A 13,706-nucleotide genomic window follows, 5' to 3' on the forward strand; every position below is an offset into this window, starting at 1 on the left:
CATGTATTATTCGTATTACAGTTTCCACGTAGCAGAAGTTCTTGTTTTATAAGACGAAAAAAAAGGTACTTCCCCTTTAATTTTTTCAACCGACTTCCTCGACTGATGTAATGGTTTGTCTGCTACAGTCGTGTCACATGACTCTATTGTGCAAATCCATTGCGGTGTCTGAGCAAATGTGAATGGAGCTGTTAGTGGGGGAAGGGCAATGTTTTGTTTGAAGAAACAGTTAGCTGCTACTCATGAACTACAATGAACAGTGCGGCAGATTTGATCCTGATGATAATCCTTCTTAATGGCCACACTTTCATTAGGCTATATAAATATATATGAATGTTCATTTTAATTATAGTCCTAATCCTCGTGCGTTGGTCTGTGAGTTTCCCTGCATTAAGATGTGGGTCATAAACAAACCTGACAGGAAGAGCGGGCTATGACGTAAGACACTTTCAGAGGTCGTTTATCTAAATATAAACGATCACAGCCATGGCTCCCGCACAATATCTTTCTGAAATCCTTGGTTAGATTAATTCAGATCAAAAATATATCCTTGATAGACAAGAATATTAAAAAAGACGTATATATTGTAACCACATTCAGCTGTGGTGTGCTGTTAATGGGTTGCAGTTCAAGGTAGTTCACCCAAAAAAATTAAATGTTGTCATTATTTGCTCACCATGTTTTTCCAAATCTGTAAGTTTCTTTCTTCTGTTAAACACAAAAGGAAGATATTTTGAAGAATGTTGGTGACCAAACAGTTGACGGCACCCATTGACTTCCAATGTATTTTTTCCTTAGTCAATGGCTACTGTCAACTCTGGTTACCAACATTATTATTATTATTATTATTTTGTGTTCAACAGAATAAATCATAATGGTTTAGAAAAACATGGGTGAGTAAATGATAGAATCCTTTTAATACAGGGATATGTATCATGCATATTATCTCATATATTCCTTATTCTTCATTCAGGTCCTCATGTTGATGGGGAACTGGCAACTGATACTATAAATAAAGCCAGAGTAGATTAATAATTTATGCAGCATTACTTACTAAAGGCGAGCTGAAGTGTTTCCAGCTGGTTTGCTGGTTTTACATCATACACAATGTCCTCTTACTAGCTCTAGCACTGGTGTAGATAGTCAACTAATGAGAATGCAGCATTCTAATGAATAATGTAGGAAGGACGGTGCTAGTAGGCAGACGAGGTACACCGATACACTGATTAAGAAAAACCAGTGGCAAACTCATAGTTACTATTACCGTGGTTTCAGATTATATTAATGTATTTAAATTGTTTATATTTTATGAGAACAGACCTAAGGTGTTTGATTAATGCACTGCATCAAAGTAAACATAGTTCTTAAATAAAAGTACATTAGTGGAACCACAGTACAGTATGGTGTCGGTTGGTATAGCTTGTTACTTTCGAATGGTAATACAATTTTTTAAAGAAATAGAGAAATTATTAAATAAAATTAAAAAAAGAATAAGAATGATTACAAAGTAAATACCATAGTACATCAATTTCAGTACCACCGTATATTTCAACCACCCATCAGGAATCATCACAATAACATGGTACTACCAATAATAATATTATTGTTATCACTGTTGTTATTATTATGTATAATGACAACATTTGTACAATAGTTCAATAGTAGTAAAGTGGTATTAAAAGTAAAATTACAATATGTTATTGTAATGTTTAATAATAAAAAATACAGCAACACCCTCCGGATTATAGGTGTTGAAATATTTAACTACAACATATACAGCGTTATCTGAATTAAACCATTTTGCCCATTATTTTAAACACGCTGTTATACACGTTTTTAACATATCCATCCATTCTGGGGCAATATTGCTTTGTTGTTTTACGGCAACAACAAACCAAAACAGCCCACGCAGAAAAAAAGCACGCTGGTGTTTGTGTTTTTTTACCGGGAGGCTCGTGTGCGCGCGCGCGTGTCTAGACGCTCAAGGACCCGGATGTGATTCCGCCGAGCAATGGCGGCTGAGCGGATCCGGGCTCCATCCCGCATGTAAACAACACATTAAGCGCCCTCCTTTGTTAAAGAAAACCAGCCTCGGTCAGGAGCATGAGATTTTCGCTCAAGAATCGACTCCTCTGAGCACCAAAAATGTCGATGGAAGATCCGTTTTTTGTGGTGAAAGGGTGAGTTTATTTAACGTGACCGTGGGACAAGACTATCATATATCAATTTCGGAGAAATCGGATTAATAACTCTTAGTGTTTTTCTATGGTTAAACATTTCTGTTCACAATTTTTATTATTGCGCGTAAATACTTTAGAATGTTATAATACCGCACAAAACAGCTGTTTCAGTAAGATCGTTTTCTTGTTGCCATGGCAACCGTACATATCGATTTCTCTCAACTTTTATATTATGACGTTAAATCGATATCTCAATTGTTTTCCTATTAAGTGGTATTGGTGTATGTTGGCAAACATCTGCTCTTCGATATATTCCACTTACAAAAATGTACAATTTTACTACCACGTTTTTTCGAAATGAGTCATGGTCAGAGTACCATGCTTTTTCCAGGTGATACTGCCCTAATTTTGGAATTATCATGGTATGATACCGCAAAATTTCTTCATAATACTATATTTGTGTTTACGTGTCAAACAGGATATTGTCAATGTTCAAATAATTGTTCTTCACCTATTCTATTTTTTTAAATACACAACCCTAGGTTGACCAAAGTGCTGTACATAAAATTAAAATAATGTTAACAAAATAAACAATTACAAAAAAAATATATAAATAAACAATTTGAATTACATTTTCAACCCACCATAATTTCTAATGAAGCGTTTTGATTGATTGCTTTTCCTTAGAGAGGTGCAGAAGGCTGTGAACACGGCTCAAGGGCTTCATCAGAGATGGATGGAGCTGCTACAGGACCCGGGTGGAGCCAGCAAGGAGGAGATGGACTGGACCACCAATGAGCTGCGGAACAGTTTGAGGTCCATTGAATGGGACTTGGAGGACTTGGATGAGACTATCAATATCCTTTTGTTTCTGCTAGCCTATGTGGACTTGACGTTCTTCTGGCTTTTATATGTTGGTTGTAGCCTTAACCTAGTGTTCAAGTATTGTGGAGGCGAATCCAAAGAAGTTTAATCTTGATGCTGTGGAGCTGGCCAAAAGGAAAGCCTTCATCACTAGCACAAGGCAAACAGTCAAAGTGAGTAGATTTGAGAGACAAGTCCTGTTCACACCAAGAATGAACTATAATAGCGTCCACAGTAACGTTTTTCACAGTAAAGTTTTGTCGTTTGTAGCTTTAAATGCTGGAGCTTTTTAAAGTCAGTTGTGAAAGGGAGTACACAGTGATATTGTTCCTCTGTGGCGCTATTGTTATAGTTGAGTTGTGAACTGCTATATTTAGAACTATTTAAAAAAAAAAACATATCTTTACCATTATAGCGTGTGACAGGCCTTTACACACATCTGCACCCATGGTAGATAAATATCTCTAATGGATTTTCATTTTACAGGAGATGAAAGACCACATGGCTAGTCCAATGGCCGCTACAGTGTCCGAGCGGAAAACTCGACAGGTTTGTACTTACGCTATGGAAGTAAGTGTCAGATTGTGATTTTACAGGTTGTATATCAGCTCATGACAATTGATGTTCTTATTTTAGACTTTAATGGGCGATCGTGGGTCTCGTGGCCCAATCTGGCAACCCAGTGCTGATAAATACACTAGACTGGACAAGGAGCTGCAGACGGCAAACTCACAATTCATTGATGAACAACAGACCCAGCAATATGTATGTCAATATATACATCATACCACAAATAATAGGTGATTAGCATATTCTACGGTATTTATGAGCACTTATCAGGGCAATGTGTTTTCTTTTTGTGTGTGTGTGTACATGGCAGCTAATAGCAGAAAAGCAGGATGAGCATCTAGAGTTAGTTTCGGGAACTATTGGCGTCTTGAAGAACATGTCTCAAAGGATCGGCCAGGAGCTGGATGAGCAAGCTGTGTAAGTCACTTCAAAATTGGTAAAGTCAGGTAGGAAATCTTTGTGTGTGTACAAATGTGCGCACAACAGATCTGGTTCTCAAATCTGATTGGCTGAGAGCCTTTTCCAGCAATGCGATATTCTACTAATATCACATGGAAACTGTTTCACAATTTGTATCTATACTGGCAGCATTTCTCATAACGAGCGCTAATGGCGGAAGAGCAAAAACATTACTTTTGTCTACTTATTTTGGAATATAGTTGTAGTTTGAGTTTTTTTTTTTAAACGAATGTAGTTGTTAAGACCTCAAATATGATATTTATATTGGAACATTTGTTTTGACATTTTTGGATATAAATAAAAAAAAGTGTGTGTGTGTATGTATGTATGTGTATATATATATATATATATATGTATAATATTTATTCTTTTATATTACATTTTTGAATATTAGAATATTTTTTAACATTTATATCTCAAATTTGTATGAATATAACAATAATTTTATATTACATATCTAACTATTTTTGAATAATTTGTGTATATGTGTATATAAATGGATATTAGATACACACGTATATGCATACATATATGCATGTGCTGTGTTTGTATATTATACAGTTTTTTAAATTGCATAAATAATATATATTAAATATTTTGAACATCGTGTTTTTATATAAAAATTTTATACATTTTATGTCACATGTATTTTAAAAATATATATTTTTAAAAAATGATTGTGTATATATATATATATATATTCTATTATATTTAATTTGAATATTTTGAACAATTATATATCAAATTTATATGAATGTAATTATATTTATTTGAAATACTGTATATCTAAACTTGTATTAAATATATTTTGAATTATATTTATGTATAATTAAAATATGTTATCAATTTATTAATTTTTTCATAAATTACAAAATTGGAACACAAAGTTGTACAAGACAAACTGACCTGCTCCTTGCCTAAATCCTCACAGTTTGTCTAGTCTGTGTGGGTGAGTTAACAGACCTTTAAACTTCCTGAATCCAATCTGACTGTGTCTGGCCTATTTTCAGAATGCTGGATGACTTTTCTCATGAGGTGGACAGCACTCAATCCAAGCTGGATAATGTCATGAAGAAACTGGCTAAAGTTTCTCACATGACCAGTGGTGAGTAAAACTGTAGCAGAAGAGCAGACATGCTTCATTTAAAGTCTTCCACGGTTACAAATGAGTCAATTCTCAGAACACTTGAAACCTCCTATTTAAATATTTGAGGTCCTATCTGACGCATAACGTTCACTTGTTTTGTCTGTACATTCAAATTTGTTCTGAAAGTACTGTTTTTATGTTGTCCAAAAGCAAAACTTTTGTCATGATTCATAAAGTTAGCTCTCTGTTTCAGAAGAAATCCATCATGTGTTTGAACTTCCTGTTGCAGCTAATGTGATTGACTCCAGTGCCCTTTATATGGCTAAGCATGAACAGGAAGTCAGACTTCCGGACCTTTTCAAAGAAAGCATTTTGTCGAGAGGCCAAGAATTAAATCTGAACATCTCCTTTACGTTGTGGGATCGTTTCAAAACGCCTATAGGCGCACATTACTAACACGCTCTTTAAATTACAAAAAAATATTGCGCCATTGACTTTAGCCCAGGTTTCAGTTGGTCAATGGCGCAGTCTATTTCAGTTGCCTCAAAATAGCAACACGCAACAACACGCCTCATTTTCAGACCAACACACCCATGGGCGCAAATGCATTTGCTATTTAAAGGGTAACTAAACCCCTGGTCAGAGCCTGACTCCACCCACTGGCAATATTTAAAAATGCTGAAAAAGTGGGCAGACCCCAGCGGAGATGGAGGGGATGAAATAGATGCTAAAACACTCTATCCTGATCGTTTTCAATACTCGCAATTAGCTCGTAGCTCGTACCAAGAGCGTGGTGAGCTGAAACGTGCGTACGTCACGAAGAACCGCTAACATCCAATAGGAAAATTCAACTGCAGTAGCCAACCTGAAGAGGGCAGCACTAAGACGTTTTTACACCATATATTGTAGAAATAAAACACAAATTTATACACAAATTTCAAAAAAGTTACTCGAATCAATGACTGGTATTAATAAAGATCCATTCTTACAGATCATTAACTAAGTTGGTTTAGTTGCTCTTTAAACAATGTGGCGCAGGTCGTGAAAATAATAACAGCGTCGGACTGAAACTAGCCAAACTGCATTGCGCCAGGTGTAAGATGCTCTTGATAACCTAAATATGAGTGTTTTAACTCATTATATTTTTGCTCGACCCCGCAGATCGAAGACAGTGGTGTGCTATCGGCGTTCTACTGGCCATCCTGTTTGTGGTGATCATCCTCTTCATGGTTCTTTGAACAGCACTCCACTACAGCTCTCCCGTCTGGGTACGCTCACATCAACTGAGGTGTTCGGAAGGGAGAGAACCAACCACAAAACCCTTTCGTCTCTATCTTCTCTATTCCATCATACGTGTAGAACGCCGCTTCTTTTTTTGCTTGTATGCAGCCCAGACTGAAAACAAACATTAAGTAAGCCCAGGCTGTTCTTTGTTTTTCCTGCAAACGCATTCCGGTTTAGGCGATAATACGGTCTGAATCATTTCGTACGAGATGACGTGATCCAGGGTAAATCATTTCTTTCAGATGGACCATGACTTTTAACACTTAAGCAGCTAAAAGAGTTAATAACAATCTATTTTTTTTCTAGTGCTACTAGAAAATATTGCCTATATTGCACTGCTTTAACAGCCAGTTTAGACCACTGTAAATGTTCAGCACTAACTACAAAGCTACTAAACACTGGAGCTTAACAAACTAGATACTGTTTAACCAGGGATGTTACTGATTCTACTAATGCGAGTTAGTTATTTACTGTCGACGTGTTTATTTCTGTGTGTGTGATTTACTTATTTTTTTTTTTACATTAGTGAGATTTGTTCATATGCACTGCGCTTTGCCTCTTGAAAATGGATGCAATCGTGTTTTTAAGGAAAACGTTGATGTTAAGCACTCCAGATAACTGCTTAAAGGGTTAGTTCACCCAAAAATGAAAATTCTGTCAGTATTTACTCACCCTCATGTTGTTCCAACCCTGTAAGACCTTTTGATGAATCTGAGAGCTGGATCACTCCTCCATACTAGTCCATAGGCTTCTTGAGGGATTGAAACTTGCCGGCCTCAAAGTTATTAAAGACATTGTTAAAATAGTCCAAGTGACTACAGTGGCTCAATCATAACTTTATCAAGCGACGAGAACACTTTTTGTGCGCAAAAAACAACAAAAATAACGACTTTATTTCAACTGTTCACTTCCTTCTCTGTGGGCCTGTAGTCAGTTAACGTAGTGTGATAGCGTAGAGCTACGTCACTCGTAGGCTCACTATTGGCCGACGCTGGTCGTGTGTGTAATGCGTGTGACGTACAACAACAGAAGCTTACGCTATTAAACTAGCAACCTGACTCGAGGCAGAGAGAGAAGTAAATGAATAGTTGAAATAAAGTCGTTATTTTTTTGTTTTTTGCGCACAAAAAGTGTTCTCGTTGCTTATTAAAGTTAAGATTGAGCCACTGTCGTCACTTGGACTATTTTAACGATGTCTTTAATAACTTTTTGAGGCTGGCAAGTTTCAATCCCTCAGGAAGCCTATGGACTGGTATGGAGGAGTGATCCAGCTCTCAGATTTCATCAAAAATATTTTAATTTGTGTTCCGAAGATGAACGAAGGTCTTACGGGGTTGGAACAACATGAGGGTGAGTAAATACTGACAGAATTTTCATTTTTGGGTGAACTAACCCTTTAAAGTCTCCGAATTGGTTAGCAATTGAAATATTAACCTGATTTACTAAATGTTTTAGTAAGTAAGCATTAAATGTGTGAATTGCGTGACAATTGGTTATTAATCTGTAGAAAGTCCGAAAAAATAATTTCTTCAGATGGATGGTTTTAGTATAAAAAGCTAAATTTGACAACTAATGGTTAAGTACTTAATGGAATTAGTTCACCCAAAAATGAAAATTATATCATCATTCACTTTCCCTTTGTTGTACAAATGAGTTTTTTTCTTCTTCTAAACACAAAAGAAGATATTTTAAAGAATGTCGGTAACCAGACAGTTGACTACCATTGTATTTTTTTTTTCCTACTGTTGGCTACCGTCAACAGTTTGGTTACCGACATTCTTCAAAATTTCTTCTTTTGTGTTCAGAAGAAGAAAGAAACTTGTACAGGTTATGAACAACTTGAGGGTGAGTGAATGATGAGAGAATTTTCATTCTTGGGTGAAAGTATTAGCTACCTTTAGCTATGAGGTATAGGTCACTATCTAGCCAGTGCCTTAGCACAGCCGAGGGTGAAGTTAAATTTCATTTTAAGATGTCGTGCACTCGGTTTCACAATATTCACCATTCATATTTTTGCAATTTGTCAATTGAAGTTACGGTGTATTTCTACTGCTAACTCAATTGTAAATGTATGAAGCAGCAGTCATTTATGTGAAAATCATTGTATTTGTTTTCTTTTGACAGCAAAACACTACATATTCTGTGTAAAACTTCTATCCTACTGAGTATTTGTATAGTTTTTGTTTTGTTTGTATTTTGTTTCAATGATCTCGGGTGAATCACACATAGAAAAGGGAAATCAAAAGGAAAAAAATATGAAATTAAATTTTGCATAAGAAAATTGATACTTTTTGCATTATTACGACATTTTGCTATGCTAATTGCGCACGTTTGTCATTACTGTAATGCGGAAAAAACAATTATTTTAATTTAATATAGTAATAAAACTAATCTTGTCTGGACAAGATTAGTAAATTAACTACATCAAATAATGTCTTGATGTATATTTCTTTTCTTATTCAATATATTTTTTCACATTATGGTAATGAGAATTGTTAATTGGACATGACAAGCATAATTTTAATGAGAATAATGTCATTATGTGAAGAAAAAGTTATGCTAAAAATAGGCTTAATTTTCTTAAAAGTCAAAATAAAATGTCTATTATGTTTGACCCGGGCGAAAGACTGATTTAACATTTCTGTGTTTTGAACAATCACGCCACTTTTGTTTTTCAAAAGCTAGAGGAGAAATACAAAAATGACTGTTTTTATCTCATCATCATCTCCGTTGGCCCTTATAATAGTGTTACCGCTGATTCTGACTGCCCTCGGTCACATGATGCAGTACGTCAGCTCTCATTGGTTCGAAGTGTGAATGAATTGATATGCAATTTTACGATACAAATAAAAAATAGACAATTGCACTGCTGTCACTGTATTTGAGTCGCAGTGACAGTGGAGAGATCAAGGTAGTGAACAGGCTCATAAACGCTGTTCGTCCTGATTGTGTGAATTTCGGTTGTACGTGTTTGTTTGTGGTGTTTGTTTGCTCTGGAAGAGAATGCAAGTATTTTTTTTACCCCTCATTGTTTCTCCACAACCGTCAGAAAACTGTCAAACCACCCCTCAGTTTGTCACTGTGTGAAAGTCTGAGCTCCATTAAAATAATCATTGCAAAATTGTGTATTGGATTGAATTCCTGTTGATGAGTGGATAGAAAAGTCATTTTAAAAACAAATTAAAAATCAACAAAAAATTATCTGTCTATATACTGTACCGTATGTGTATATATATATATATATATAAAATACATACAAATTATAATATAATTTATATATATATATATATATAATATATACAAATTATATATATACTGTATATATATATATATATATATATATATATATAATTAAATGGAAAAAAACAAATAAATTGTTATTATTTTGTAATGAAGTAATATATTTAATATATTTTCATTATTTTTATTTATAAGAAATATAAAGTATAGTATAAAAAAAGCAATTTGTTTTTGTTTTGTACAATCTGATGGAAGAGAGCCGTTTATGAAGCTGGGCATGTATTGATCGTGAAACATTCCTCTGAATGAGGTTGTGTTTTTCTACTGTTTGCGGTGTGACGTGCTCAGATCAGCATTTATGAGAATATCCGTATTGATTATCGTGTTGATGGTGACCGTCGTATGAGCAGTGCTCTATTGATCCACTAATCTAGCAGGCAGGATGGACCGTTCCACAGAGGCCAGAGAGGGGCCATTCGCCCTGATCTCATGACAGGTGGCGTCTTTCTCCTCTGCCTCCCCCTCCTCCCTCTTTTGTCTGGCCCAATAATGATTAGAGATCAACACCTGAGTCCCGCAGTATTGAACCTCCAAAGAGCCAAACCTGCATGACTGTAACTGATAGGGGTTTTATTCAACGCTACCTCACAATGAGTCCATTTTTATAGGGATACAAAATTTGTGGACCAGATTGAGAAATATGACTTATTTTATTCATATTTTGAATATGAAAATATTTATATTTGACATTTTCACATATATATGTATATTATGTATGTGTATATATATATACATATATATGTATGTATGTGTATATATATGTATAAATATGTGTGTGAATATATATATATATATATATATATATATATATATACATGTGTATATACATGCACACACAGACATAAATTGATTTGACAGCATTAACACACACACACACACACACACATATATATATATATATATATATATATATATATATATATATATACACACACACACACACACATGATATCTAGTTATGCATATATTAGCATTATACTAAAATAAAATAATACAACCAAAAATACTGTATGCGTATAGCATTATTATACTATATTTGCATATGTGGTGTTAAATATGTACTACCCATCTATAATAATTATATGTAAATAAAAATATTTTCCCGTGTGTATATATAGTACATACAGTATTGTCTGATATTACGCCATTAGTATGTTTGCATATTATATACTATAATAAAATGTTTCTATATTTTTAATGTATTGTGATTATTATTTTCTTATTATATTTATTCAATAAAGTAAAATAATACAATCAAAATATTTTATAAATGCATATAGTGAAGCATCGCAGCATTATTATACATTATAAAATTATGTTTATATTGCTAAAAAAATATATATATATTTGGTGCAATATATTTTTTTAGCAATATATTTTTTATACGGACTGCCCATTTATTATAATAATAATAATATATAAATAATGGTTTTCACGTGTGTAGTATGTGTATATAGTATAATGTTATGATTAACATTAATATTTTATTATTTGTGTTTTGCATATTATTTAATATTATTTTAATAATATATAAATATTTTGTCAATTACTATAATACAAAAATATTTAATTTATTATGATAAATGTTATATGTTTATTATTTTGTTACAATATACTTTTAATATCAGGGATAATTAATATATAAAAATGTGTTTGTGTGTAGTAAAGCTTTAAAGGATTAACATGGAAGCATTTATGAATTAAAATTATTTGTTGTATTATTTTATACTGAATTCATACTAATATTTGCCATATGTATTTACAGCCGTTTTTATTTTAATAATAGCCAAAGAGAGCTCTAATACATAGACTAGAATTTTGAGCTCCAAATAGTGGTGATATTTGTGGGTTTGCATAGCTGGAGTGTTTCTAATGATGGATTTAGAGTGTGTGTGTGTGTGTGTGTGGCAGGGAGGCAGCAGGTGCAGGATGCAGGTTCAGCGTTGGGCTTCTTTATCCCGCAGTAAGTGGACGGGACAGCTGAGCTCTCGTACCCGTGGGGAGGTGGGGGCAGGGCTGAGACGCACCCCTCCGCCAGCTGAGCTCATTAGCATCGCTACACACAACACAAACCTGCACTTGAAAGCAGCGATCATGTTTAGAAGGGTGTGTAGAACGCCTGTAAATCTACCCAGAGTCCTTTTACACAGCTGTCATGGACAATCTTACAGTTATCAGTGACACAGCTATGAATATTGGCTAATGAAGGGTATAATTGCTTAAAAGTGAAGCCTATAAATGCATGTAATGAGTTTGTGACGCTTGTTTAGAAGAGGGTTGTTATTACTTTTATAAGCGTTTACAATAAAACAGAAAAATGTATCTAGGGAACAGAATACGATTATCTTTTGACCACCCAGAATACACTTGGAACACATTTCAAAGCACATGTCATTTCTTCTGTAAATCTAAATGCATGTTCTTTGTTTTTTCGTGTGTGTGTGTGATGAATGTCGGTGACCAGGATGGAATCAATCATTGTCTAATCAATAAGGAAGGACAGGCGAGATATTGACCAGCCTCCACACCTGACAGCTGGAGGAACCAAGACCCTCTATGCGGCCGATCACATTGCAGAGTAAATGGGTGGGGCTTACGTGTAGCTCCTCCTCCTCGCTAGAGCTCCAGCGTGAAGAAGCGAATTTAATTTGGGCCTAATGAGTGGAGCTAGAGTATCCAACCACACCCTAACCCTACCCACAAATCTATTGCTCCACCCCCTGCAGTGAGTACCATTTTTTTGTCAATGGCAGGCAAGCGTGGCGTCACAAATGACAAAGTTTTCGTCAATGTCATGGAAGGATTTAACAGCAAACGTGTTCTGTGTGAACCAGTCCTTTTCCATCGCACTGCTCTACTTTTCCATTGTTTTTCTTAAAGGTTGAACTTACTTCAACTTGAGCCCCACGTTTCTAAAACACTTGTTATTATACACAAATGTGCGAATAAAATGCGAATATCATATGCGAATAATATAATAGCGTTATCTTAAAGCACACACCGACATCAGGTTTACATCGGAAAATAGAATGGCAAAGCAGCGTTTAATGAAAAGAAAGAGTGCCCTTTAAGTTACCGTGAAATCAAAATGAACAATTCTTGTTTTGTTTTTTGACAATTCTTGTTTTTTGTATGGAATATTGCAGTATTCATTATAAATTTGTTATGCCCTCGTAATCTTTTATCCAAATAACTTCCCCTCCCTCTTGTAGCGATTTCTCTTCTCTGATGACGTTTACTGGTGTGAGGGTAGGACAACCTGTCACTCACATGAGATTAACCAATCGCAATCCACAACCATCCAATCAATTCCCAATGGACAAAAGTCCCGCCCAACATTTTGTCTTGTTCGAGTAGCCCTTTCACTCAGATATAGATCACAATAGTGAAGAAAAGACTATCGCAACTTCCGTTTCATGTTGACTTTTCTTGTTCAGTACAAGTTCCACAGAATTTGGACCACAAAAGTTAAAGGGATAGTTCACTTTGAAATTAATTTTTGATATGTTTTAGCTTACCTCAAGGGCATCCAAGATGTAGGTGTCTTTGTTTCCACAGTAGTTTCAATTTTGAGATTTTTAGGTCAAACCGTTCTTGTCTATCAGTCATATAATGGAGGTCTATGGTCACCACCTCAAAGAGCATGCACAGAGTCCAAATTAAACATGATTTAATAACTTGTAAATGTAAGTACACATTGATGGCCTAAGACAAGAAACGAGTGGTTTGTGTGAGAAAACGAACAGTATTTATATCGTTTTTACCTCTTGTAACCACAGCCACGTCCAAGTGATCTGAGGCCGCGGGCACTTCGGTCTGCGCAAGCGTCGGAAAGCACCGGAAGTGATCTCTCGCGTGGTTGCGAAAAAAAATTCAACATTGTCTGTTGATATATTGAAATTGTCTTCCATTACGATTTCCTGTATATCTAGTTTAGATCTTCACAGTGAAGGGTAACACTT

General features: G+C 35.0%; 1 protein-coding gene across 1 annotated transcript; it reads left to right on the forward strand.

Moving 5' to 3' along the window:
• The first annotated feature begins 1,977 nt into the window (after window positions 1-1,977).
• On the forward strand, window positions 1,978-9,570 carry stx6 (syntaxin 6). Its single transcript, XM_089134846.1, has 8 exons — window positions 1,978-2,180; window positions 2,868-3,036; window positions 3,122-3,217; window positions 3,531-3,593; window positions 3,681-3,809; window positions 3,925-4,031; window positions 5,084-5,178; window positions 6,322-9,570. The coding sequence occupies exons 1-8, from the start codon at window positions 2,146-2,148 to the stop codon at window positions 6,396-6,398; spliced, it is 771 nt and encodes a 256-aa protein (XP_088990972.1). The 5' UTR covers window positions 1,978-2,145; the 3' UTR covers window positions 6,399-9,570.
• Window positions 9,571-13,706: the final 4,136 nt, after the last annotated feature.

Source organism: Pimephales promelas, chromosome 2 (assembly GCF_988280905.1).
Source record: "Pimephales promelas chromosome 2, fPimPro1.hap1.1, whole genome shotgun sequence".
NCBI classification, from domain to species: Eukaryota; Metazoa; Chordata; class Actinopteri; order Cypriniformes; family Leuciscidae; genus Pimephales; species Pimephales promelas.